This window comes from Miscanthus floridulus, chromosome 5 (assembly GCF_019320115.1).
Source record: "Miscanthus floridulus cultivar M001 chromosome 5, ASM1932011v1, whole genome shotgun sequence".
NCBI classification, from domain to species: domain Eukaryota; kingdom Viridiplantae; phylum Streptophyta; class Magnoliopsida; order Poales; family Poaceae; genus Miscanthus; species Miscanthus floridulus.
In genome coordinates this window covers 110976956-111002795 of record NC_089584.1, presented here as the reverse complement: position 1 = coordinate 111002795, position 25840 = coordinate 110976956, and the positions used below count along the sequence as shown (strand labels likewise).

General features: G+C 50.7%; 1 protein-coding gene across 1 annotated transcript in view; it reads left to right on the top strand.

The window, feature by feature from the left end:
• The first annotated feature begins 24923 nt into the window (after positions 1 to 24923).
• LOC136455117 (protein tesmin/TSO1-like CXC 5) overlaps positions 24924 to 25840 on the top strand; it is a 6083-nt gene continuing 5166 nt past the window's right edge. The window contains exons 1-2 of the mRNA XM_066455269.1: positions 24924 to 24932; positions 25679 to 25837. Coding sequence (XP_066311366.1) covers positions 24924 to 24932; positions 25679 to 25837 — 168 coding nt within the window. The remainder of the gene's footprint in view (positions 24933 to 25678; positions 25838 to 25840) is intronic.

Sequence of the window (25840 nt, the reverse complement as noted above, 5' to 3'; positions counted from 1 at the left end):
AACCGATCGCATGGCGGTTACGGTGAGGACAACATGGTCCCTCCGGAGAGTTGGTGAAAGATATCAAATAGCGAGTAAAGAACAATATGTATGCTACTCACATTGGGGTTTGAGCCCAGCGTGGGCTTGGAGCGAAGCGCAGACGTCTCATCGTTGAGGTCGCTGGGTGGCCCAGAGTCGACGGAGGGCGCTCCTCCAACAGGCGCCGAGACAAGTGTCTCCTCGCGAAGGCGAAGCACGCCGAGCTGGTCGACGACGAAGTTCAGGCTTTCAAAGAGGAAGGTCTGGGACAGCTCGAAGACGGAAGAAACCCCCATCCCAATAGGTGGGAGCATGGGAAACTCCACCGAGCCAAAGCAAGTCATATCGCTTGAGCCCGTCATGTCAAAGATGGCAGAAAGGTGGGCCATCCGATGACCAAAAGCGTGAACGTACGACGTCTTCCCCACGAATGGCGCCAACTGTCGGTGCGAAAAATGACCAACAAGTAAATATTTGTTATTTTACTATATGCTGTGATCGGATGTGGCCTAGCACTTAATGACAAAAGGTTTATACTGGTTCAGGCAACGTGCCCTATGTCCAGTTTGAGTCGGTCGGTGACTTTATTCCTGAGCACAGGTGCTCGAAGTTTGCTGTGGGGTTACAAACGAGCGGGAATAAGATGGGGGTGTTAGAGGTCTGGTCGAACTCTGGACTAAAGGGCCGAGAGTGATTGGAGCCCCTACATGCGCTAAGTATTGGGACGTATGCTCTGTGTACCTTTAGAGTTCTAGAGCCATGAAGCTGTTCGAGTGCTTAGAACGTCTAAAGCTAGCAGAGAGAGAGAGTTGGAATGATCGTCCCTTGTTGAGTGAGAGTGCATCCCCTTTTAAAGATGAAGGGGACGGCCTTACAAGAGAGAGAGAGAGTGTGTGTGTGCCCTAGTCTTGTTGCCCACGTCGTCGGGTACAACACAGTTTGTCGGCACCCACAATACTGTTGACGCCCAAATGCATGTGGCAGGCTCCATCGTGTTCTTCTGGTATGACAAATGCTGACGCCTACAACACAGTTTTTGTTCTAATATGTCTAGAAGGCCGTAAAGTACCCTTCTGGCATGGCCTGACAGTACTGTCCTACAGGTGTGCAGGGTGCGGTCCTCGGTATTATGTTTGACTTGAGCGTCTTACCTTATCTGATCCGCCTGATTTCTTGGGTCCTCACCGAGCATGCGTTCCTAGCCGGTCGTTCCCAGTTGGCTCCGACCGTGCCGGTGGGAGAAGAGCCGTAAGCAGGGGTTCGGTGTATTCTCAGTCGGAGAAGCGAGTCAGAGTCAGAAGCGAGTGTTGTCCCCTCCTTGACCAGGCCTTCCGGTCGGAGAAGCGAGTCGGAGTCAGAAGCGAGCGTCGATCCCTCCTTGGCCAGGCCTTCCGGTCGGAGACTGGAACGCTCTTTCGGCCTGTTGTTAGGTATCTGGGCCGGCCTAGGAGTTGCGCGTTGTTCGTAATGCCGTCTGTCGGGCTAAGCTTTTTACTAGAAAACGGACCCATTAGGGACCCTGGGTTTATGAACCCGACAATTATTATTTTGAAAGTCTCTACGGGGCCGTTTGTATCCCTTGATTTTAAGGAAATTGGAATCTAGTTAATGGGTTAGGCTATTTGGTTTGGAATTTGATATTTTCATAACTTTCCCAAGCTCACGAATAAGTCTATCTCAAATTCCTAAGGTGAGAGATGAAAATTAATTCTATAGATCACCATGCTATATTTCTACTCTACAACTTATAGAATGCTCTTTAATTTGCTTTTCTATAATAGAAATACAACATATAAGTATCTCCCTTATATGGCTTAATTAATCTGTGTCAATTATAATTATTAGAATGAATTTAATTCCAAGGATCTAAACGGGGCCTAAAAGTTATCTATATGACTATTTATATCTGAATGCATATTCGAATCCAGCCTAATCGGATTTGTGTTCCTATCCAAACCTATTTGAATATATATATATCAAAATAATATGAAAAGTAGTGACATCTTATATCCGATATTCCATACGAATTGATTTATTAATTTTCACCTCTATTGGGAACGAACTCGGCTTAGAGAAGGCTTGGAGACAGGCTCCAAGTCGGCTTTTTTTTTGCGACATTGGGGATTCATTCATTAAGATGAAACGGGGCTACAATCTGCAGACATCAGGTTAACGATGCAATCCGGGCACTCTTGCCACCACCCGGACCTTGCACCCGTGACCTGCTTAGCTAGCACATGGGCTACTCTATTACATTTCCTTCTAATGAAAGAAAACTTAAAATCTTGAAAGCCCAAGCTCAGCCCCTAATCTCCCTCAGAAGTGTTGCAACATGTGATCTCTGATTCTCACCCGCATTCCACAGGTGCACCAACTCCTGGCAATCAGACTCGAGCCAGACCTTTAGAGCCCCCGCCTGCTGTGCCAAGACCAAGCCATCTCGACAGGCAAGAGCCTCCATAGTGAGAGCATCGAGGCCATGACCATACCACTGAGCCCCTCCTTGCACAAAGCCTCTAGCTTCATCGCGTATCACAGCACCAGTTGCTCCTTTCCTTTGATTTTCATAAAAGGCACCATCGGTGTTGCATTTCATCCATCCTGTAGGCAGCCTTTCCCAGTGCGGCTCATCCCCGGTCACCGCTGCTGTCACATGTGGATGCGAGAGCTGCCAGAGATCAAAGTGTTGAATAATTAGGCAATTTGCTGATTAATTTTTAGATTAATAGCAGAATACAAATTATGATAATTTCATAAACTAGCGTGCAGATCTCTAATATACTAGTTAAATCAGATAGCATTAATAGCAATATAGCTAGCAACATAGCTAAGATCATCATGATCAACACAGTAGACGAACGACAATAATAGATTGGTTACGTGGTGTGTACCTTTTGTTTGTAGAAGAAAATGGTGTCGCTGGTGAAGATGATGCAGAGGGAGATGCTGCTGCTGGTGGTACTAAGTTTTCGATAAGTGGTGAAGGAAGAGCTCGGAGCAGCTGATGACGAATACGCTGAGACGTAGCGTCACCTGACTTGGATGGAAGACGACCCGTCGTGAAAGTCGGGAGCAGTCGCGCAACAAGCGCTTCCCAAAAACCTTATTCGTCCTCTCTCAGTGCAGGATCACAAGGACGGGGGCTTCGGAGACCTGCTCTCCCAAACGTCGGTGCACGCAGACACCAGGATGGAGAGACTACGGCGGCGGCGTAGCAGTGAGAAAAAGAAAATACTAATTTACTACCTTTGGATTTTCCAAACTAGAACTCTCAATAGTAATTTTTGGTGTGTCTTTTTTCAGGAGGATCAGTACATATATGTAGGGATGAGAACCCCTACCTCTACATCAACTAGCAATATAATACTAATTGATGTTGTACCTCCCACCTCTACTCATGGGCTTAAACACTAAAGCCCATTAGAGAACACAAGTATTTGGCCTTTAAAATTTATTAAAATTTCGTCATATGAATTTAGGGAAGTATCCATATAAAATCCGTGTTCACTGTCCATTTCACCGCCACCTTGATCGGCTTTTCTTGCTCCCCATGTCTTCTTCTATTGCGCTGCATCCAAAGTGAGTACATCCCAATGATAATCGTTGCTCATTCATCTTCAGAGCATACGTTCCCTTGCCCAGGTTGCATGGTCTAGGCGTGGGATTTTCGTTCCTGTAAGTACCTTGATTTGGTCCAAAATAGCCGGGCCACCGTGCACTCCAACAGTGCATGTCTGATCGTCTCCTCCTCAGCTCCGCAAACCTCACAGTTCGCGATCGGCTCCAGATGTCTACGGTGAAGGATTTGTCGGGCTGGTAGGAATTCATGCAGCACTTGCCACCAAAACACCTTGACCTTCGGTGGAACTTTCAAGCTCTAGATTTTCTTCCACGCGACATCTCCTGAGCCCCCCGCAGCATCCTCCTCGGCATCTCTGATTCTCGCCGCATCAAGCAGTCTGTATGCCGATCGAACGGAGTAGACGCCGTGTTTCTCAGGCTCCCAGGCCCATATATCTTCATACTGAGGTCGAACTGGAATACTTAGTATAGCATTAGCATCCACCGGTATAGACTGTTGTCGGATGAAATCCTCCCTCCAGTGACCACTCGGTGAAATCAGATCAACAACCAACGCCACCGGCTGACCCTCTCTAGGAGTAAGAGGTCTTGCTCCAAAGTGATGTGGTATCCATCACTGTTTAAAATAGCGGCCTATTGAAAATAGCGGTATTTTTTTTTCTAGAAGCTATGCAGCTATAACGCCGCTATGCCAGATAGCGTTTTTATAAATAAAAAAACATGAAACACCAATAATTAATAAAAAAACATGGCAAATATAAAATTCAATGAACACAAATATGTTTCTAAGGTTCCACAATTCTAGGTAATATTACCAAATACCAAATGACATTACAACATGATTCATGAAAGTTTAACCGTGCAAAATACCAAATTAGTAGCAAATGATAATTAATAAGTAGAAAATCGTTATAGCGTTTAGCGGCGCTATAGCGGCAAATAGCAGCGAAAGTCGTGGTAGCATTAAAAAGACCAATAACTTAGCGGCGGGCTTCTCCCACCGCTATAGCGCGGCTATAGCCCGCTATTTTTTCCATGGTATCCATTGATCATTCCAAATATCTATAGAATTTCCTATTAGAAAATCTACTGCTACCTTGTGTGAAAACAGCAAGGGAAAGGCAGCGCTGAAAATACCCCTATTGTGATACTGTAGCCGCTGCAGGTGCAGGCGCCGAACTGCTCATCTGCAGCACTGTAGGGCCCCGTTCGCGTGCCCTTAAACCCGGCTTGATCCGCTTCTTTTTTCATCTGGAACAGTGTTTTCCTCTCACAAATTTCTCCAGATTCGTCCACATTCCTCCAAAATTCCTTCAAGTGAACGGGGCCTAGGCACATGCAGTGGCCGGCGCAGAATCAACCATGTATGTTATCTAGTTACTGTTACAGCATGTGCGCTGTACTAGGACTAGATAGACAGAGTTGTATAAATAGACTACCACGCAACTCAATAAAGAGAGTTCAGATTTGCCATCTCACAGATAAGGCTTCGGCTAATGCTGGTGTCTTGTATTGTGCGTGCATGCTCTGTTCTCTCTTCTTCCTCTAGCTCTAGCCATAGCGTGTGGGGACGGATAACGCCTGTTCGTGGTCGGCACGGCTAGTGGGTGTTCAACAACACTAACGGGTGGTCGGTAAAACTAGTGAGTGGTTCACTCACCTGAGCCGGTGATCCTGTGGCCTAAGAAGTGGTATTAGAGTTGTACAAGCGCCGGCGCCAGACTAACCACTGGCGATGACGGGCGGTTCAGAGTTGGGTGACAGCAGTGGCACTGCTGTGGCTGCCTAGCCACGACCGGAGGTCATTGTTCGCACGATGCGGGAGGTTAGCGGCACCAGTTGGCCGACGCTGAATCGCACCAACTATGGAGAGTGGTTGGTGACCATGAAGGTCAAGCTCAGAGCCGACGGCTCTGGAATGCTGTTGACAAGTGCACCAACAATGAGGAAGATGACATGTCAGCGTTGGAGGCTATCCTCGCTGCTGTACTGGCAGAGTACAGGGAGCCATTGGGGGCGAAGAGCTCGGCTAAGGAGGTGTGGGAGGCTATTGCTGCGATGCGCGTTGGTTCCGACCGCGCAAAGAAGGCAACAGCCCAGCTTCTGAAGCAGGAGTACGCCAACATCAAGTTCAAGGATGGTGATATGGTGGAGGACTTCTCCCTCCGCCTATAGACGCTCATCAGTAAGCTGAAAAGCCACGACATCACCATCGACGAAGAGGAGGCAGTTTCCAAGTACCTCCATCCATGTCGGTAAAGTACATCCAGATCGCTCTCTCCATAGAGACGATGCTGGACTTGTCCACCCTCACCATTGAGGATGTGACAGGCCGTCTACGGGCGGTGGACGAGTGCCTGGAGCAAGCGACAACAACGAAGGACAGCGAAAAACTCCTGCTGACGGAAGAGGAGTGGTCTGCTTAGAGGAACTCCGGGAAGGCAGCCTTCTCCAGCCGTGGTGGCGATGGCAAGCGCCGCGGTATGGCTTCTTCGAAGAAGAAGCAGATCGACCCCAATGCCTACCGACGTTGCGGGAAGATGGGCCATTGGGCACGGGAATGCCCAAACCACAAGTAGGAAAAGAAGGCTTAGGTTTATCTGGCGCAAGCCGATGATGAGGATGAGGCAACTATCCTAATGGCGATGTTCTGTGCACTGCACGACGTTGAGGCCGACGAGAGGGAAGAGGCGATGACGGTGGAAGGACCTGGGAAGGCCCTGAAGACCGTCAACCTTGACGAACCACGCACCCAAGTTTACCTCAGACGTGTGGGCGCCGACTAGGAGCAGCGGTGGTATCTGGACTCTGGTGCCAGCAACCACATGACAAGCTCCAAGGCATCCTTCTCTGAGCTTGACGGTGATGTTACTGGCACGGTGAAGTTTGATGATGGCTCAAGGGTAGCTATCCAAGGGCGTAGCACCATTATCTTCAGATACCAGAATGAGGAGCACCGCGTGCTAACGGATGTATATTACATCCCGCGGCTGTGTTCCTACATCATCAGCATTGATCAGCTGGATGAGCGTGGTAGCGAGGTACTGATCAAGGACGGAGTCCATAGGATTAGGGACTAGGAGTAGCGACTTCTTGCCAAGGTAAAGAGGTCCTTGAACTGGTTGTACCTGCTCGACCTAAAGGTAGAGTAGCCGGTGTGCCTGGCGGTAAGGCACTCCAAGGAACCGTGGATGTGGCATGCTCGGTTCAGACATCTCAGCTTCGACGCGCTTGGTCGGCAAGAAAAGATGGTCTGGGGGCTACCCCACATCAAGCACAGAGGCGAGCTATGTGACAGCTGCCTGGTCAGGAAGCAAAGGAGGCTACCTTTCCCAAAGGCGACCTAGTATCGCGCGAAGGACGCTCTCGAGCTCGTTCACGGTGACCTCTGCGGGCCGATCACGCCTGCTACAAATGGTGGTCGACGGTACTTCCTCCTGCTCATTGACGATTGCAGTCACAACATGTGGCTGCAACTCCTGACGAGCAAGGACAAAGCAGCGGCGGCGATCAAGAAGTTCAAGACGCGCACAGAGGCCGAGAGCAGCAAGAAGCTCCATGTGCTGAGGACTGATCGTGGCACCGAATTCACTTCGGTGGAGTTCACTGCATACTACGCGGATCGGGGTGTGGGGCAACACCACACCGCGCCGTACTAGCCACAACAGAATGGCATGGTGGAGAGGCGAAACCAGATGGTGGTCGGCATGGCCCGATCCATGATGAAGGCCAAAGGCATGCCGGCAGGGTTCTGGGGGGAGGCGGTGATCATGGCGGTGTTCATCCTCAGCCACGCTTCGACCAAAGCCCTGGCGGGCAAGACGCCGTTCGAAGCTTGGTATGGGCGCAAGCTGAGCGTGTCATTCCTCCGGACATTCGGCTGCATTAGCCACGTCAGGAAGACGAAGCCAAACCTCACCAAGCTGGAGGACAGGAGCACACCGATGGTGTTCTTGGGCTATGCAGAGGGTACCAAGGCGTACCGGCTCTACGACCCATGTGGGGACAAGGTGCTTGTCTCGCGCAACGTTGTGTTCGACGAGGAAGCGGCTTGGGACTGGAGTAGTCCGAGCATGGGGGAAGCTGGCGGCTTCACCAGCACCTTCGTCGTTGAACACTTGGTCATCCACGGTGGTGGAGACGATGGGGAAGAGGTGCCGAGCACTCCGGGAGGAGTGCCGAGCACTCCGGCGGTAGAGCCGAGCACTTCAGGGGTAGTGTCGAGCACTTTAGGAGGGATGTCGAGCACTCTAAAAGGAGTGTCGAGCACTTCTGGAGAGATGCCGAGCACGCTAGGAGTGGTGCCGAGATGTTCTATAGTGGTGGCGACCACTCTAGGACGGGTGCCAAGCACTCCCGTGGCGGAGCCTAGACGTCTTGTAGTGGTGCCGACCACTCCAAGACTAAGGATGAGCACTCCTACAGTGTGGCCGAACACTGCAGGAGTTATTATGAGAAGTCCAGAGGTAGTGCCGAGCACTCAAGGTGTTGTGCCAAGCACTCCAGCGGAACAGGGAACTCCATCGACGCCGATCGAATTCACCTCACCTCCAAGTGACATCACTGAGTTCATGGACGCCTAACATGAAGGTGAGGAGGTGCGGTTCCGTAGGCCGGACAACATTGTTGGCGGCATAGGTCCCTCAGGTCTGGCGGGCAGGCTGCTCAACGACGTAGAGCTACTACTCGTCAGTGTAGAGGAACCACCCATGTTCGCGCTAGCCGAGCGCGATGGAAACTGGCGACGAGCGATGCTGGAGGAAATGAAGGCGATCGAGAAAAACGAGACTTGACAGCTCGTCGATCCACCTCTAGGATGTCGTCCGATCAGCCTGAAGTGGGTGTACAAGGTCAAGCGGGATGAGCTCGGAGCCATTGTCAAACACAAGGCGCGCATCGTCGCCCGAGGCTTTGTTCAGCGCGAGGGCATAGACTTTGAGGAGGTCTTTACGCCAGTAGCGCGCATGGAGTCGGTCCGTTTGCTACTAGCTTTGGCAGCAGCAAAGAACTGGCGCGTCCATCACTTGGATGTTAAATCGGCCTTCCTCAACGGCGAGCTGGCGGAGACGGTCTTCGTTAGGCAACCTCTAGGTTTTGTCATCAAGGGAGAGGAGCACAGGGTGCTCCGACTACGCAAGGTGCTCTACGGGCTGCGGCAGGCCCTATGAGCATGGAACACCACGCTGGGCGAGCTTGGATTTCAGCGGTGCACAACCGAGCCCACGCTCTACATGCGGCGATGGGGGAAGGAGGAGCTTGTTGTCGGCGTGTATGTGGATGACTTAATCGTCATCGACGCGCGCACGGAGAACATCAATGGCTTCAAGCGCGAGATGACGGCTCGTTTTCAAATGAGCCATCTCAGCGCACTCTCCTATAACCTCGGCATCAAGGTGAGACAGGGAAAGAAGGAACTTATGTTTGGTCAGAGCGCGTATGCCTCCAAGCTGTTGGAGAGGAGCGGCATGGCTGAGTGCAAGCCATGCGTGACTCCGATGGAGGAGCGGCTGAAGCTGATGAAGGCCAGCACCACGGCGAAGGTGGATGCAATACTCTACCAGAGCATTGTCGGCGATCTGCGCTAGTTAGTCCACACGAGGCCGGACATTGCGTTCGTCGTGGGCTACGTCAGTCGCTTCATGAAGGATCCCAAAGAGGATCACTGGGCTATGGTGAAGCGGCTACTGCGCTACGTCAAGAGGATAGTGGATCATGGGATCATCTTCCTAAGGACCGGCGGGAGTAGGCTGCAACTCACTGTGTTTAGCGATGCAGACATGGCGGGGGACATCGACGGGCGACGAAGCACCTCTGGTGTGCTCGTCTTTCTCGGGTCGGCCCTAATTTCATGGTTGTCGCTGAAACAGAAGGTGGTGACGCTATCTACGTGAAAGGCAAAGTACGTAGCGGCGGCCACAGCGGCGTGCCAAGTTGTGTGGCTACGTCGGCTGTTGGGCGAGCTGACCGACGTGGAAGCTCACCCACCAGCATTGATGATGGACAACCAGCCTGCCATCGCCCTCACGAAGAATCCAGTTCTGCACGACCGCAGTAAACACATCGACGTGAAGTTCCACTTCCTCAGGGACTGTGTCAATGGAGGGCAGATCGTCATCGAGTTCGTCGAAACTGGTCGGCAACTCGCGGATGTCCTCACCAAGCCGCTCGGACGTCTTCGACTCACGGAGCTGAAGGAAATAATCAGCATGGAGGGGTACAAGGCTTAGCAGTAGGATTATAGAAGATTGTTAGATAATCTACTGCTACCTTGTGTGAACACAGCAAGGGGAAGACGGTGCCGAAAATGCCCCTTGCTGTGATATTGTAGCCGCTGCAGGTGCAGGCGCCGAACTACTCACCTGCAGCACTGTAGGCACATGCAGTGGCCGGCGCAGAATCAACCCTGTATGTTATCTAGTTACTGTTACAGCATGTGCGCTGTACTAGACTAGATGGATAGAGTTGTATAAATAGACTACCACGACAACTCAGTAAAGAGAGTTTAAATTTGTCATCTCACAGACATGGCTTCGACCAACGCTGGTGTCTTGTATTGTGCGTGCATGCTCTGTTTTTCCTTCTTCCTCTAGCTCCAGCCATAGCGTGTGGGGACGGACAACGCCTATTCGTGGTCGACATGGCTAGTGGGTGCTCGGCAAAACTAGCGAGTGCTCGACAAGATTGGTGAGTGATTCACTCACCTGAGCCGATGATCCGGCCAACATTTTCATCGCCAACTCTCTTTATGAGTCCCTGACTTAGGACCTCCCCACCCGCTAGAATGGCACGCTAGGTGTGACTTGAATGCTTCTTCCTTGTGCTTGTAAGGAATTGTCCATCATGATAGTACCTCCCTTTTAGAACTCTATCACACAGGCTTTCAGGATTAGTCATCAGTCTCCACCCCTGCTTGCCCAGCATCGCCTTGTTAAAATTCCGCAGATCCCGAAACCCCATTCCACCCAAAGCTTTAGGAAATGTGAGACGTTCCCAGCTCTGCCAATGATTTTTCTTGCTATCCGCTGAGCCACCCCACCAGTAATTGGAAATGGGTGTTTTTATTTTCTTGCACGTTGTCTTTGACAGTAGAAAACAACTCATGGAGTATGTGGGCACAGCCTGGGCAACCAACTTCAAAAGCACCTCCCGCCTAGCGCTGCTAGCTTCCCTTCCACTCCACGTTCCAATCAACCCTCTTACCCGGTTTGGCATAAATTCAAAAGCTTCAGAGGTAGACCGCCCTAGAGCTGTAGGAAGGCCTAAGTATTTTTCAGCCAAAGCTTCTTTGTCAATGTTCAGAGTTTGTTGTACCTCTTCCTTCATGCCATCGGTATAGTTACGGCTGAAGAACACCGCATACTCGTCTCGGTTCACTAACTGTCCTGATCCCCGGCTGTAGATGTCCAAAATCTGCTGAAGACGTGAAGCCCCTCTCTGCGACGCTTCTGAGAAGACAATGCAATCGTCCGCAAAGAGTAAGTGTGAGATCCAGGGGGCGTGAACACCCACGCGCACTCCTCTGGATAAGAACACTGGCCCCAAATTTCTCAGCAAAGAAGGCAGCCCCTTGACACAGAAGAAACAAGTAGGGGGAGATCGGATATCCTTGTCCGATCCCCCTACTTGGTCTGAAACATTCTGATAATACTCCATTAACCCGAATAGACATGGAAACTGACCTTACACACTTCATAATTAGGGAAACAAAGGTGTCGTGGAAGCCCAACTTCAGCATTATCTTCCTCAGGTATTCCCATTCCACTCGGTCATAAGTTTTAGCCATGTCAAGTTTAACAGCACAGGCACCTGTTTTGCCTTTTTTCCGCTGCAAATAATGGGTGCACTCATATGCAATCAACACATTATCTGTGATGAGTCTCCCTGGCACGAAGGCACTTTGCTCCTCCGACACAATCTCATCAAGAAACGCTCTCAACCGGTTGGCAAGAACCTTCAAGCAAAGCTTGTATAAAACATTGCATAGAGAAATAGGTCTAAATTCTTTCATCTCCTGTGGGTTCTTTACCTTCGGTATAAGCACGATGGTCGTCATGTTTACCTAGAAGCCTGCCGTGAAGCCGTCAGGTCCGGGAGCCTTGTTGGCGCCCATCATGAACATTGCCCTCTCCACTTCAATTGCCGTGAACGGTTTGGTCAGCTCCTCATTCATCTTCTGGGAAACCTTCTCCGGCACATGATCTAGTATCGCCTCTGTATCCAAGGCCTCCTGAGCTGTGAATAAGTGGACATAGAAATCTTTCGCCACCTTTTCCAGCTCCCCTTGTGTAGTCACCACTTCACCATCAGTGTTTTTCAGAGAGGAGATCCGGTTCGTCTTAGCTCTCTCCTTCGATTTGGCTTGGAAGAAAGATGTATTTCGATCCCCTTCACGCAGCCAATCTACTCTCGAGCGTTGCTTCTCCATGGTTTCCTCCCTGGATAACAGTTCTGAGATCTCAGACATCACTCGGTGTTCTTCTCGAGTCGGCCCTGAACCAATGGACTGGCGTCTCAGCGACTCAAGATCTTTCCGAAGTTGCACTAAGCGTTTCCACACTGAACCAAAGGTGGAGCGATCCCACTCAGCCATCGAGATGTTCCGAAAGTGGACCAAGTGTACCGCCCCCACCGTACCCAGATTGCTCCATGCTGTCTCCACTGCTTGAACATATGTTGGATCACGGCGCCACATATTTTCATATCGAAAGTGCCGCCTCCTCCTCCTTCCTGGGAGATTTTTGAAGCATTCGAGAACTAAGCAACAATGATCCGATTCCGTGGTCTGCACATGCCAAACTTTCACATCTTTGTACAGGTTAAGGAAGCCTGCTGTTGCAAAACCCCTATCCAACCGAACCTTCACGTTGTCAACATCGATTTTTTTTTAATTTTAACACTGTTTGAAAACTAATTTTAAATCTAACACTGTCTGTTTTTTATTTTTAAAACTAACATTTTTGGCTGCGTCTATTGCCCTGGCGCGACCAAATGCATGTGCCGCGCCATGCATGGTGGCACGGCAGAGGGCTAACGTGGCGGCGACCGGAATCGCTGACCGATGACGTGGCAGGGTCTGCCACGCCATCGACCTTGGCGCGGCAGTGCCGCGCCCTGATCCGTGGTGCGGCAGAGCCGAATGAAATCCTTCGGCTAGTCCCGCCTGTCCGAGCAACAAGCCCGCCAGGCCGCCGCGCCCGCCGCCCGTCCGGCGGTACCTGGACGGTTTAATCGGAACGCGTCGCGCTGATAGTGGGAGTTATTCTAAGTATTGCTTGACGTAAAATCAATAGTGGATTTGTTTCTGTCTTTTGTTGAATTTTTTTCACGACCGAATAGAGAATTTAATAAACCAATGATATTTTTTTCGTCTTTCATAATACGGTTAACTACCATGTTAACTAATCGATTACGGAAAATTGGATCGGATTGAAACGAATATTTTTTTAAGGGAACTTATTTATTTGGCTTTTTGATCCTATATTGGCCCCGTTCGCTGGTCTGAATCTTGGCTGAAACTTGCTGAAAAACACTGTTCTGGCTTAAATTGTTGTGAGAGAAAAACACTGTTCCGGCTGAAAAAACAAGCCGAACAAGCCGAATATGGGGTAAGCCGAACGGAGCCATTGTAGGATCGGCGGCAACGCGACCATGGATCCCGGCTTCCTCGACCACTCGCGCAAGACGCCGGCCACCGGCGTTGAGATACCCCGGGACTGTCGGTTTCCGAACTAGTTGCTACTTAATCTCGCATGCAGTGATGTCGCGACGCATTGAAACGAATATGAAGCAAATAAATAAAGTCCGTGCGTAAGTTGATAAGCTGCCACATAACATTTTTATTGGTTTAACATAAGTTCGACATAACATAACCAACTAAGCCTGCAAGTTTCGGACGTCAATAATAGTTCGACCTAACAAACTAAAACCCAGGAGTGTAAGGATCCCTCGGATGCCTTTGTCTCTTCGGATTTATTGGCAACACATTGAGAGTGTAGCCAACGTCGGTGTGGTCGTGTCGTCGGTGCGTACGGCTCGTACCCTGCAAGTATATGATATGCACGATTACTTAGAATTCTGTATGACCGTTAGTTCATGTAGCATACGTATTTAAAGAAACTACCTTTGTTAGTACATGTGAGGCTCCTTGGGTACCAAGCGGGGCACCACCTAGCTGAGACATGCCGATCTCGTCCTGCGGCCAATCGTCCCACTGGTCGTGTTGTCTACGGAAGCCCGGGGGGTCGTCATCGTCATCATCGTCCTCGTCATCCTCGGTTGCAGGATCCTTCCCAGCGCTATGATGTGGTGGTGTACGCACCGCGAAAGTGGCACCTGTCACCGGCTAAGAAGAGTCGGCTGGTGTCCTCAAAGAGGCTGAAGACGTGCCACCCGACCACGCCGGGAGTGACGGTTCCTCATAAGGAGTGTCCATGCAGCTTAGCTTTTGAGCTAGCTTCCTGCAGCTCTTCTTCACCTTCTGCATAAATAGACGTTAAAGTTAGTGCATTTTTCAAACGCATATACACTAAAGAAACAATTTCAGAACGGATTAGTTTATATTTACCTCCACAAAAGCCTCGAGAACGTCTGGTCCCTGCCCTCTAGACTCGTGAAGCCAGAACGCTGCTTCGTTGGATAGCCTCGACAATTGTGTCGCCTGGGTACAGAAACACGGTTGAACAGTTTTAGTATACATACTTAATACCAAATGGATAACAAATTATACCATTCAAGTATCTTACCACGTATCTTTGTAGCGGGGCTCTCTATAGCTATGTGTCCTCTCTAGTGGCAACGTCGTACACATCTTCGATCACATCTTCCTCTGAGTCCTCATCAATCGCCTCCTCAGTGTACGGGGGCTTGATATGCGTCCTCATAGACCTGTGAAGCCAACGCGGGTACTCGTCGAAGGTGTGCTGGCCGTGTGGATGACCCACATGGACCGGCTACCGTTCCCTGGTCTCCCACAAGTGGATGTGCGCGTTGTGTGTCACGCGCCAATCCTTGGTCTTGTATCTTTTATTGCGGTCATACCTGCAACAAAACGATGTTAGTTGTACCACACACACCTCTGAATTATAGCTTTGTTATTAATCGATAATGCACCCGTGCAATCCTTGGTTGATGGAGTAAAGCGGTGGTGGACAGCCTGTCATTCTTCCAAACTGTCTGCAAACCCTGACGGGCAAGTGAATCTCGACCACGTGGAAGAAAATAAGAGGGACGTCGCAGCGATACTCCTCTGACTCGTCCCTAGTGACAGTACTGAGATAGTACTGGAGCTCTGGAGCATCCCAAGGACACCAATGCACCTAAACATTTCGTAATTGAGTTAGGTTGTAATATAGTGTAGATCGAATAAGACACAAGTAGAGCGTAACCCGGTGCTGTGTCAGGACGTCGAGACCGTCCGTGTACTCCCTGTACTTGTGCCTCGCATTCCCTCTAACTAACTCTGATTCCGTCCAGATAAACAGAGCTGTAGGGAGTGTATCCTGCCCGTTCTATTGCTGCATTGAACACGATAATGAATTAGCCATTAATAAACTCATCATATGTAACCATATCGAAGAATATAATGAACCGAAGTACTTACCGGTAAACCAGTACTAAGGAGCCTCCCAACGTGCCATTGTTCCCAACACTAAACCTGGAGTAGGTACGAGCAACCTCCAAGGTTCGCATACCCTGAGGTGCCACGGTAAGCAACGCATAGCTGTCAATACATCCATGTCAGGACTGCGCTGCCCCAGGTGTACGCCGCTATGTTCTCCCACGGCTAGCGTAGTATGTCAAGGAAGATCCAGCTGATGGTGTTGCCCGAGACGTCTGGGAAGAGGAAAGCACCAAGAAAGTGCTAGAGCCACACTCGAGCGAACCTGTCGATCTGAGCCTCCTCAGCTTATGGGTCCAAGTAATCAAAGCGTTCCGTGATCTATAACGACGAAACACTGGAAGTTTTCCTGAAATTTACCAAAGAAAATGAGACTCGATGGTTGCAGAAAAGCAATGCAAGTATTAAATAGGTTTCAATTTCTCACTTATTTTTCTTGGAAGCCTCGTCGTCCGGTGGAAGAAAGCCAGTAAACTGAGCCACCAGCTCCCTCCAGTGATCGTTGTCAACTATCCCTGTCACTGGAAGTCCCCCCAACCGAAGGCTAAAAATAGCCTTCACGTCCTGCATGGTCAAGGTAATCTCGCCATAAGGTAGGTGGAACGTGTGAGTCTTAGGCCTCCACCTGTTATAAGAATAGAACGACTATTAGTTGACTCAAATTTGTTACAAGAAAGTTTACGTATAAAGAATGCACTCGCACCTGTCTACAGCTACAGTAAATAGTGCTGGGTCAAGAGGCGGAAGACCGTGGTTGACAACATGGACAAGCTCGAGGAAGCCGGCATGCTGTATGTACGACGCATAACGCTAGTCCCACTGGTGCGCCTTGGTGTGTGTGCGGGGCCTCAAAGTAGGCAAGGCCACCTCTGCATTGTTGTCACTCAAGATGTGTGCTCGGTGATGGTCGTCGTACTCCACCTCAAGAATGGGGTACAACGGGTGCTGCGTGGGAGAGACCATCATGTTACAAATTGATAAACTAAGCATTAGAGTATTCAAATTAATAAAATTCAAATTAACATTATGTAGCATTGTAAAATTTGAACTACTTATTATGCAATACAAACACAATATGAAAGCACATGTATATATTCAAAGTAACATTAACAGACATATCACGTACTAGTAACATAAACAACTTCACTAGAAATATAAGCATTTGACGAAACTTCATGAAGTCATCAAAATCGACGTATCACGCACTAGTAAGTACCGACATTTATAAACTAGTATCTATACCCAAAATTTCTAACTAAATAACTAACTATAAACTAAATAATAAATACATAATCAATGCCTAAACTCAAAATTCTAACTATACTAGAACACACAACCTCAAACCTAAAAACTACCTAAGTAAATTATAAACAAATTCACTAACCTAACTATCCTAAATCACTGACTATCCTAAATTTGACAAACTATCATAAATCAATAACAATCATAAAAATTCTAACTATCATAAATTACTAACTATCCTAAATCACTAATTATCCTAAATCACTAATTATCCTAAAACAATAATAATCAAAATAACATGAAATCGAGAGGGATGTACCTTAGGAGGGGGCAGCCATGACACGCCGGCGTTCGTGGCGCGGCCGGCGCGGGCACTGCGCGACGGGAGTGGCCGGCCGCGGTATGGGCGGGCGGGCGCGGGCACGTGCGGGCGCTGGCGGCGGGCGAGCGGGCAGGGGTGCGGGCGGGAGGGCGGGCTCGCGCGCGATATTTATTTAGCCCTGCCGCGCCATGCTCCGTGGCGCGGCATCGCCGCGCCAAGATCGGTGGCGCGGCAGAGCCCTGCCACGTCACCGGTCGTGATTCCGGTCGTCGCCACGTCAGCTCGTTGCCGCGCCACCATGCATGGCGCGGCACAGGCATTCGGCCACGCCAGGGCAATAGACGTGGCCAAAAGTGTTAGTTTAAAAAAACAGACAGTGTTAGATTTAAAATTAGTTTTCAAAAAGTGTTAAAATTAAAAAAAAAATCTCACCATCCTGCTGCCTGTTGTCCCAAGTGTAGGGTAGGCCGATGTAGCCCAGGTCCAGGAAACCACAAGCTTGCACCGCACCCCTAAAGCCCTCCATTTGCCTCTCCGACCTTGTTTGCCCTCCAAAATGCTCGTTCGCCTCTAACACGTACCTCATTGAAATCCACAGCACAAAGCCAAGGATGATCACTCTGAGTGTTCACGAAATTCAAGCAGTCCCATGCGTCTCGGCTGTGCTGAGCCGACGCGGCCGCGCCGACAATGATACAGCGGGTCGCCGAGCGCATCGGTCTCATCACCCCCTCTCCGCGAGTCGGCATGCATGATGCATATGCGTATGGAGCGCATGCATCACCCTCCGCGACCTATGTACGTACGTCGGTTGGGGGTTCAGTTCGGCGACGTGAATGCCAATGCAAGGCGCCAAAGGCATCACCATCACAAGCGTCGTCATGCAATGCCCCCTGGGCCCTGGTAACCTGCTCACGCCTTTGGCGCCGATCGAGCGGCTATTAGCAGCTGCCGTGTGTGTTACATTCCATGTGCCCGTGTGCACGTGGATACCGTGTCGGCCAACAAACTTACTAATTTGGTTTTGAATAAGACGAAGAAGGCGGATCATGGACGTACTGATGAGTGATCAGGAAGCTAGGCTCGTTCGTCGCAAAAAGAAGAAGAAGAAGAAGAAGAAGCAGCAGCAGCAGCAGCTAGGCTCGTCGGCCGGATCGGAGCTGCCGCCTCGCAAGTCGCAACAGACACGGCAACTCCATCACAGGGGGTTAGAGCCGTTGAGTACGTTCCGCTCATGGCATGGACGACGTCGTTCGCAGCGAGGGCGCGAGTGCAATCGCGGCGCGGGGGATGCATGATGCATCAGACCTGTTTGGTGCTGCTGCCCCCGACGGCGACGACAACGCGCGCGTCGCCATTGGACGGGGGCGCGCGGCGGCCTCGCCCCTCTCGCGCACACGACACGACGCGCGCGGTCGTGCGTGCATGATGATCCATCTGTTTGCACGCTTTCAATTTCTCCGCGGCAACTGAGAACCTGCTGCATGGTCGTACTCGTACTACTGCAATCGTATCATATGACCACTACTGGTACTCATCAGTGGACGCGGACCCAACTTCGGGTCGCTGCCTGCCCCATGTTCCGTGAAGAGACTCTATCCTCCACGGTTCCGGTCGCTCTCGCGGGTGTTCCGTCGTAAACAGCCGGCGGCCTGGTCGATGGACGTGGTTCGGCGGGGGACAAATGTGCTTTTTGGACGCTGTCGCTTCACTTTTGGCTACAGCCCTTGATCGATCGGTGCCTCCGTGGAATCCACCGCCGGGCGCCAAAGCGAGATGCTCTCTCATGCTCTCATGGTGTGTGTCCCTTGGACGTATCTTTCCTGCATATTACTAGTAGCTACGTGCAGCGAAACAAAGCAGCGCGCGCGGTGCGAGCCGCGCCGCCTCGTGGCGCCCTTTCGGTGATCGGACAACTCCTGATCGGGACGACGATGCGATCCAAGTGTCCAATGAAATGGTCGACGTGAGATATCGATGCACCCAATGCAAACGTTTCAAGCAGCATATATGTGCAGCTAGCGCATATGTGCATGCAGGTGTCAGCACCGGTTCTGTCCCAGCGTCCTCTGACCGCGACGACCCTGCTCGAGGCAGCGTCCGCGGCAGTTCCTGTCCTTCGCCAAGGCCCAAGAGGCGTGTCCGGCCCAATCCACGGGTGCTCGGGCCCATGTGGCATCAGTAGACGAATATATGTATGGGGAAGGAGTGAGAGAAGGGACACGGAAAAGTTGTAAACCCTAATACATTCATGTTAATCAAGCACTCTTCGTTATCGTACATTCTTGTTCTTCTTTATCGAGTTCTAGCTCTGTAGTTCCTGCTCACAATTGGTATCAGACGTCGGCGTCGATCTGGCCTCCGTTCCTCCTCCTCCGCCGCACGACCACTTCACCAGGCTCCGCCGTGCCCAAGGCGCTATGGATCCCAACCTCAAGCAGGTCCTCGACACGCTCATCCGCCGCTTCGACGAGCAAGATGAGCAGTGGGAGCGCCGCTTCTCCGACCAGGACCGCGACCGCGCCGCCCGAGATGCGGCCCTCGACGCCCGCCTCACCTCCCTGGAGTCTGCATGCCCCGGTTTGGAGTCCCTTCGCCTCGCCCACTCCACCGACGATCGCGACAGTCGCGTCACGGCTCTAGAGGTGGCGGCTTCGGATCTCGGTTCCTGGCGGCCGACGGTGGAGGCGATGGTGGACGACCTTCGGCTCGAGGTGAAGCGCATCTCCACCAACTGGGACCAGCAATTGCCAGACTCGTCTGCTCAGCGGATTGAGTTTCTGCCCTCCCCTTCCTCGACGTCGGCGCTGCCAGCTGCCGGATCTACCAACGATGGCCCCAACGGGCACGGCACTGCTTCGAATACACGGGGTATTGGCTCTGGGGTCGTCACGACCTGGAACCATATCCCGGCCAGCGGTACGACTGCTACACCCCACTTTCCAAATTCATCGGGTGTTTGTGTTTCGGTGTCTGATCGGCCCTCGTCTGTCATCGTTCCTCCTCGACCTCCGATTTGGCCAATTTCTTCCAATTTCTGCCCGCCCTACCCTCTTACCACTCCTAATTGTCCCCCTTGTCCCCCTCCACCAACAGGCCCGCATAATTTTTCCCCTCCGCTCACAGTTTCACTCGCTGTTTCCCCCAATTATTCCCTTCCAGCATTTTCAATTCCCGCTTCAGCTCCGCCTAATTTCCATCAGCCGTACCCTTCTCCATCAATTTACCCTCAATTTTCAAGTCCTCACAATTTCCAATCTCCTCATGCAGCTACAACCAATTTCCATCCTCCACTTTCTTTGTCACAGATCATTGCCCCTCCTTCCTTTGCTCCACCTGTTTTTCATCCTCCGTACACTCTTCCGCCCAATTTTCCGCCCCACAAACCTCCTGACTACCACCACAACTCTGCAGCCTCTGGTCGACTCCCTAAGTTGCCCTTTCCTAAATTCGATGGTGATAATCCTCGTCTGTGGCGTCGTCGCTGTGAAAAGTATTTCACCATGTACGGTGTCGAGGAATCCTTGTGGATCAGTGTGTCCGAACACTATCTGGAAGGTCCTGCTGCTCGTTGGTTTCAGTCCATCGAATCCCAACTTCGCAATTCGTCTTGGTCCACCTCTTGTCAGCTGTTGCACGATCGCTTCGATCGTGACCAACATGAACTCTTGATCCGTCAGTTGTTCTCCATCCGTCAGCAGACTAATGTCTCTGACTATGTCAAACGCTTCACCGAGTTGGTCGACCAGTTGTCTGCATATTCCAATTCCACCAACCCAGTGTATTACACTATGCATTTCATTGATGGGCTGTTTCCTGACATTAAAGCTGTCGTGTTGGTTCAACGTCCCAAAAACCTCGATACTGCTTGTGTTCTGGCATTGCTGCAGGAAGAAGCTGGGGTTTCCGGTTCCATCAAGCATGGTCGTGCTGGTGATTGGAATTCTGCGTCCAAGTTCCCGCCGCCCCACAAGACGGCCTTGCCATTGCCGTTGCCGCCTTGGGCCGAGAAGCAAGCTATTAAACCTGGCCTTGCCTCTTTTGCTCCGGTTGCTTCTTCAACCACTGCTGATCCCAAGCTCCAGGCAGTTAAGGCGTATCGTCGTGCTCTGGGCCTTTGTTACAAGTGTGGTGCCAAGTGGAGTAAGGAACACACATGCCCTCCGGAGGTGCTGTTGGCAGTAGAGGCCTTGTGGGATTCATTTGACGCTTCTGAAGATTGTCCTTCCACACATGCTGAAGAACCCATACCAGATCAGTTGTGCTGTGTAGCTATCTCTAAGGCAGCTGCTATGGGTTCCAGTGCTTCTCGTACTATCAGACTTTCTGGGACAGTGGCTGGCATCCCTGCCTTGATTCTTGTCGACTCTGGCAGTTCCACTTCCTTTGTCAGTGAGTCGTTGGCCTCTCAGCTGTCCACAGCTCAGCTCATTCAGCAGCCAACCAAGGTGCAAGTTGCCGGTGGTGGTTTCCTTCAGAGTTCAGGCGTTCTCAGTCAGGTGCCATGGACAATTGATCAGTGCACCTTTTCATCTGATTTTCGGATTCTTCCACTGACAGCATTTGATGCTATTATCGGCATGGACTGGTTATCTGCAGTCAGTCCAATGCAAGTCCACTGGCTCCAAAAATGGTTGCTCATCCCGTATCATGGCAACTCCGTGTTGCTGCAAGGCATCGATGAGGAGCCTCCCTCTCCATTACTGTTGCAACTCTACAACCTGTCCACTTCCTCCAGTGCCATCTCTTCTCAGCAGACGTTGCCACCAGAAATCCAAACCTTGATTGATGCATTCCCTAATTTGTTTACCCCACCAGTGGAGCTGCCACCTTCCAGGGCCTGCAATCATTCGATTCCCTTGCTGCCCGGTGCCAGTCCAATATTCATTCGGCCATACCGTTATCCACCAGGCCTGAAGGACGAGATTGAGCGCCAAGTCAATGAAATGTTGTCCCAAGGAATTATTCAGCCAAGCGCTAGTGCCTTTTCTTCACCAGTGCTCCTCGTCAAGAAAAAAGATGGGTCCTACCGGTTTTGCGTCGACTTCCGCCATCTTAATGCTCTCACAGCTAAGTCCAAATTCCCGGTTCCAGTCTTTGATGAGCTGATGGACGAGCTCTCCCAAGCCAGTTGGTTTACTAATTTGGACCTCCGTGCTGGGTTTCATCAAATCTTGCTCGAAGCCGGAGACGAGCATAAGACTGCCTTCCAAACCCACCTGGGTCAGTATGAGTTCAGGGTAATGGCCTTTGGTTTGACCGGTGCTCCAGGTACATTTCAGGGTGCCATGAATGCCACTTTGGCTCCCGGGCTCCGTCGTTTTGTGATTGTATTCTTCGACGATATATTGATATACAGTCGCACTTTTGAGGAGCATGTGCAACATGTGGCCACGGTCTTCCAGTGGCTTGCAGCTGATCAATGGAAGCTTAAACTCTCCAAGTGTAAGTTTGCTCAACGTTCAGTGTCATATTTGGGCCACGTCATTAGCAGTGCTGGTTTGGCAACCGATCCAGCCAAAGTACAGGCGATTCAGGACTGGCCAACCCCAACTACAGTCCGTGCTCTTCGCGGATTCCTCGGACTTGCCGGGTACTATAGGAAATTTGTTCGTCATTTCGGTGTCATTGCCAAGCCCCTTAATGACTTGTTGAAGAAAGATTCTCTGTTTATCTGGACATCTCTGCATGATTCAGCATTCAGATCCCTCAAAACAGCACTGTCTTCAGCCCCAGTCTTGGCTCTTCCGGATTTCTCCATTCCATTTGAGGTTGAGACTGATGCCTCTGGATATGGAATTGGTGTTGTCTTGCAACAACGCGGCCACCCTTTGGCCTATATCAGTAAAGCCTTGGGGCCTCGCAATCAGGGTCTCTCCGTCTACGAGAAGGAGTATTTGGCCATTCTTATGGCGGTGGACGCATGGCGTCATTATTTGTTGCAATCCGAGTTTGTGATCCACACTGACCAGAAAAGTCTTGTGCATCTCAATGAGCAGCGGCTTCACACGCCTTGGCAGCAAAAGGTGTTCACCCGCCTGTTGGGCCTCCATTATCGCATTGTCTACCGCCGCGGTGAAGATAATACCGTGGCTGATGCCTTGTCCCGCCGGCCTACTTCTGCACATCTGTTGGCAGTTTCATCTCCTGTTCACGACTAGAAAGCAGCATTGCAGGACTGGTACAAGCAAGATCCTGAAGCCTCTAGTCTGTTAACTCAGCTGTCGTTGGATCCTGCAGCTAAGCCTCCATTTAGCTTGCGCCAGGGGCTTCTCATGTACAAGGACCAGGTCTGGTTGGGTTCTTTCACTGATCTGCAGTCTCGTGTACTGTCAGCTCTTCATGACAGTGCCGTTGGAGGCCATTCCGGTGCTCCTGCCAAACTTTCCAGAATCCGCCAACTCTTCTATTGGCCTGGTATGAGAGCTGCCGTTCTTAAATACGTGCAGTCTTGCTCTGTTTGTGCTCAGGCAAAACCGGACCGCAGCAGCTATCCCGGTCTCCTACAACCCCTGCCGGTCCCTAAATCTTCCTGGGAAGTAATCTCCATGGATTTCGTCGAAGGGTTGCCTCTCTCGGGCTCTGCCAATGTTATCATGGTGGTCGTGGATAAATTTTCCAGGTTTGCACATTTTGTAGCGTTGCGCCATCTGCTTTCTGCTGCTTCTGTTGCTCGTGCCTTTCTGGATCAGATTTACAAGTTGCATGGGTTGCCGCTGGCTATCATTTCTGATCGGGATCGGCTGTTCACTAGCAAGTTCTGGCAGCTACTTTTCAAATTGGCAGGGACTGACCTCCGCATGAGTTCTGCATACCATCCGCAGACGGACGGCCAGACAGAGCGTGTGAATCAGTGTATGGAGACGTATCTGAGATGCTTCGTTCATGCCTGCCCTCGCCAATGGTCGCAGTGGCTTTCCCTCGCCGAATATTGGTACAATACAGCTTTTCACTCGGCTCTGGGAAGATCACCCTTTGAGGTGCTGTATGGCTGTCCGCCACGGCATTTGGGGTTGGACCTTTCCTCAGCAGCTCCTGTTCCGGATCTTCAGCAGTGGCTCTCTGATCGGGACTTGATGCAGCGCATTGTCAGCCAACACCTGGAGCGCGCTCAACTTCGCATGAAGAGACAAGCAGATAAGCGTCGATCTGAGCGCTCTTTCAATGTGGGTGATTGGGTTTTCTTGAAGCTCCAGCCGTATGTGCAGTCGTCAGTTGCGGCTCGCTCAAACAACAAGCTCTCATTCAAGTTCTTTGGGCCCTTCCGAGTTCTGAAGCGTGTTGGTGCTGTGGCTTATCTCCTGGACCTCCCGGCAACAGCATCAGTTCACCCTGTCTTTCATGTATCGCTGCTCAAGAGCACTCCAGGTTCGCAGACTGTGAGTTCTTCGTTGCCTTCTGATCTTGTGGCCTTTCAGGTGCCTGAACGTTTCTTGCAATGGCGCTGGACACCCGGTGATCACTCTGTTCACCAAGTTCTCGTCAAGTGGTCGCATATGCCGGCGTCGCTGTCCACTTGGGAGCCTGTCGAGGAGCTTCGTCGCCAGTTTCCGCGAGCTCCGGCGTGGGGACACGCCGGTTCACAAGAAGGGGGGAATGTCAGCACCGGTTCTGTCCCAGCGTCCTCTGACCGCGACGACCCTGCTGGAGGCAGCGTCCGCAGCAGTTCCTGTCCTTCGCCAAGGCCCAAGAGGCGTGTCCGGCCCAATCCACGGGTGCTCGGGCCCATGTGGCGTCAGTAGACGAATATATGTATGGGGAAGGAGTGAGAGAAGGGACACGGAAAAGTTGTAAACCCTAATACATTCCTGTTAATCAAGCACTCTTCGTTATCGTACATTCTTGTTCTTCTTTATCGAGTTCTAGCTCTGTAGTTCCTGCTCACAGCAGGCCCTCTCCACCACTCTTGCCGCGATCGTACATGCGTACAATGATAGGATCAAAATGAGATGGGTCGTCCCGTCGACGCGCATAAATGTCAATTTGTCAAGTACGTGCATATTGAGCACTCGGAGGCGGAGCTAGCTATCTAGTGCGCGAATTCGATCGATGGGAACCAAATCCAATCTACTGCCTAGATAGAGACAGTACCACTTGCTAGGTAGTTCCTCCTACCGGCTACCGCAGCCATGTATTATCATGGCGAATGTGAGAAAACGGCAAGGTGCGATGGGAATCACCTGGGGTGCGGGTACAGGGACCCATGCACTCTGGCTCTCTGTCGAGGGGTGTTTGGATTCGGCTACTAAAATTTAGGAGGTGTGTTGGAAGAATGTTGTATGGGGTGTTCGGATACTAACAAAAAAATAAATTACATAATTCGTCAGTACTCCACGAGGCGAATTTTTTAAGCCTAATTAATCTGTCATTAGCATATGGTTACTGTAGCAAAACATTGTCGAATCATGGCCTACTTAGGCTTAAAAGATTCGTTTCGTAAATTAGTCGCAAACTATGCAATTAGTTTCATAATTAGTCTATATTTAATACTTCATGCATGTATCAAACATTCGATGTAATAACGACTAAAATTTAAAAAAGACAACCAGATATTGTCCATCCATTGTTGCTACTAGCCCTCTAGATTACGTCACGCACGCCTTCCCATCCGGATGCCTATGTATGCTAAGCTTAAACGGCAAACTCCCTAATAACCACATATCATACTTGAAGTGCCACGAGGCACGATAGAATGCTCCTAATAATTAACCACCCCACTATAAAAAAAAGAAGTTAAATACATCAGTGGTCCATCAACTTGTACTCTAGTTTTACTCAGGTATATCAACTCTAAAAGTGGATTTTTGGGTCCATAATCTTTGTTAGTGGTGCATTCCTAGCTCATACCTTTTTTCAGTTTTTTAACTGAGGTGGCTGTCCATCATGGCGTCCAGGTTGGATCAATAAGCATCTGCTGGTCGCGTGAGGGAGGAGGGCATTGGGTAAAATTGCAGGCAGCCATCTTCATCTTCGGCGCGTGGGCTGGCGCGTCCAACGGCGGCGTCCTCGTGGGGCTGGCCGCCTGCGGCGTGATGATGAGCATCGTGTCGACGGCC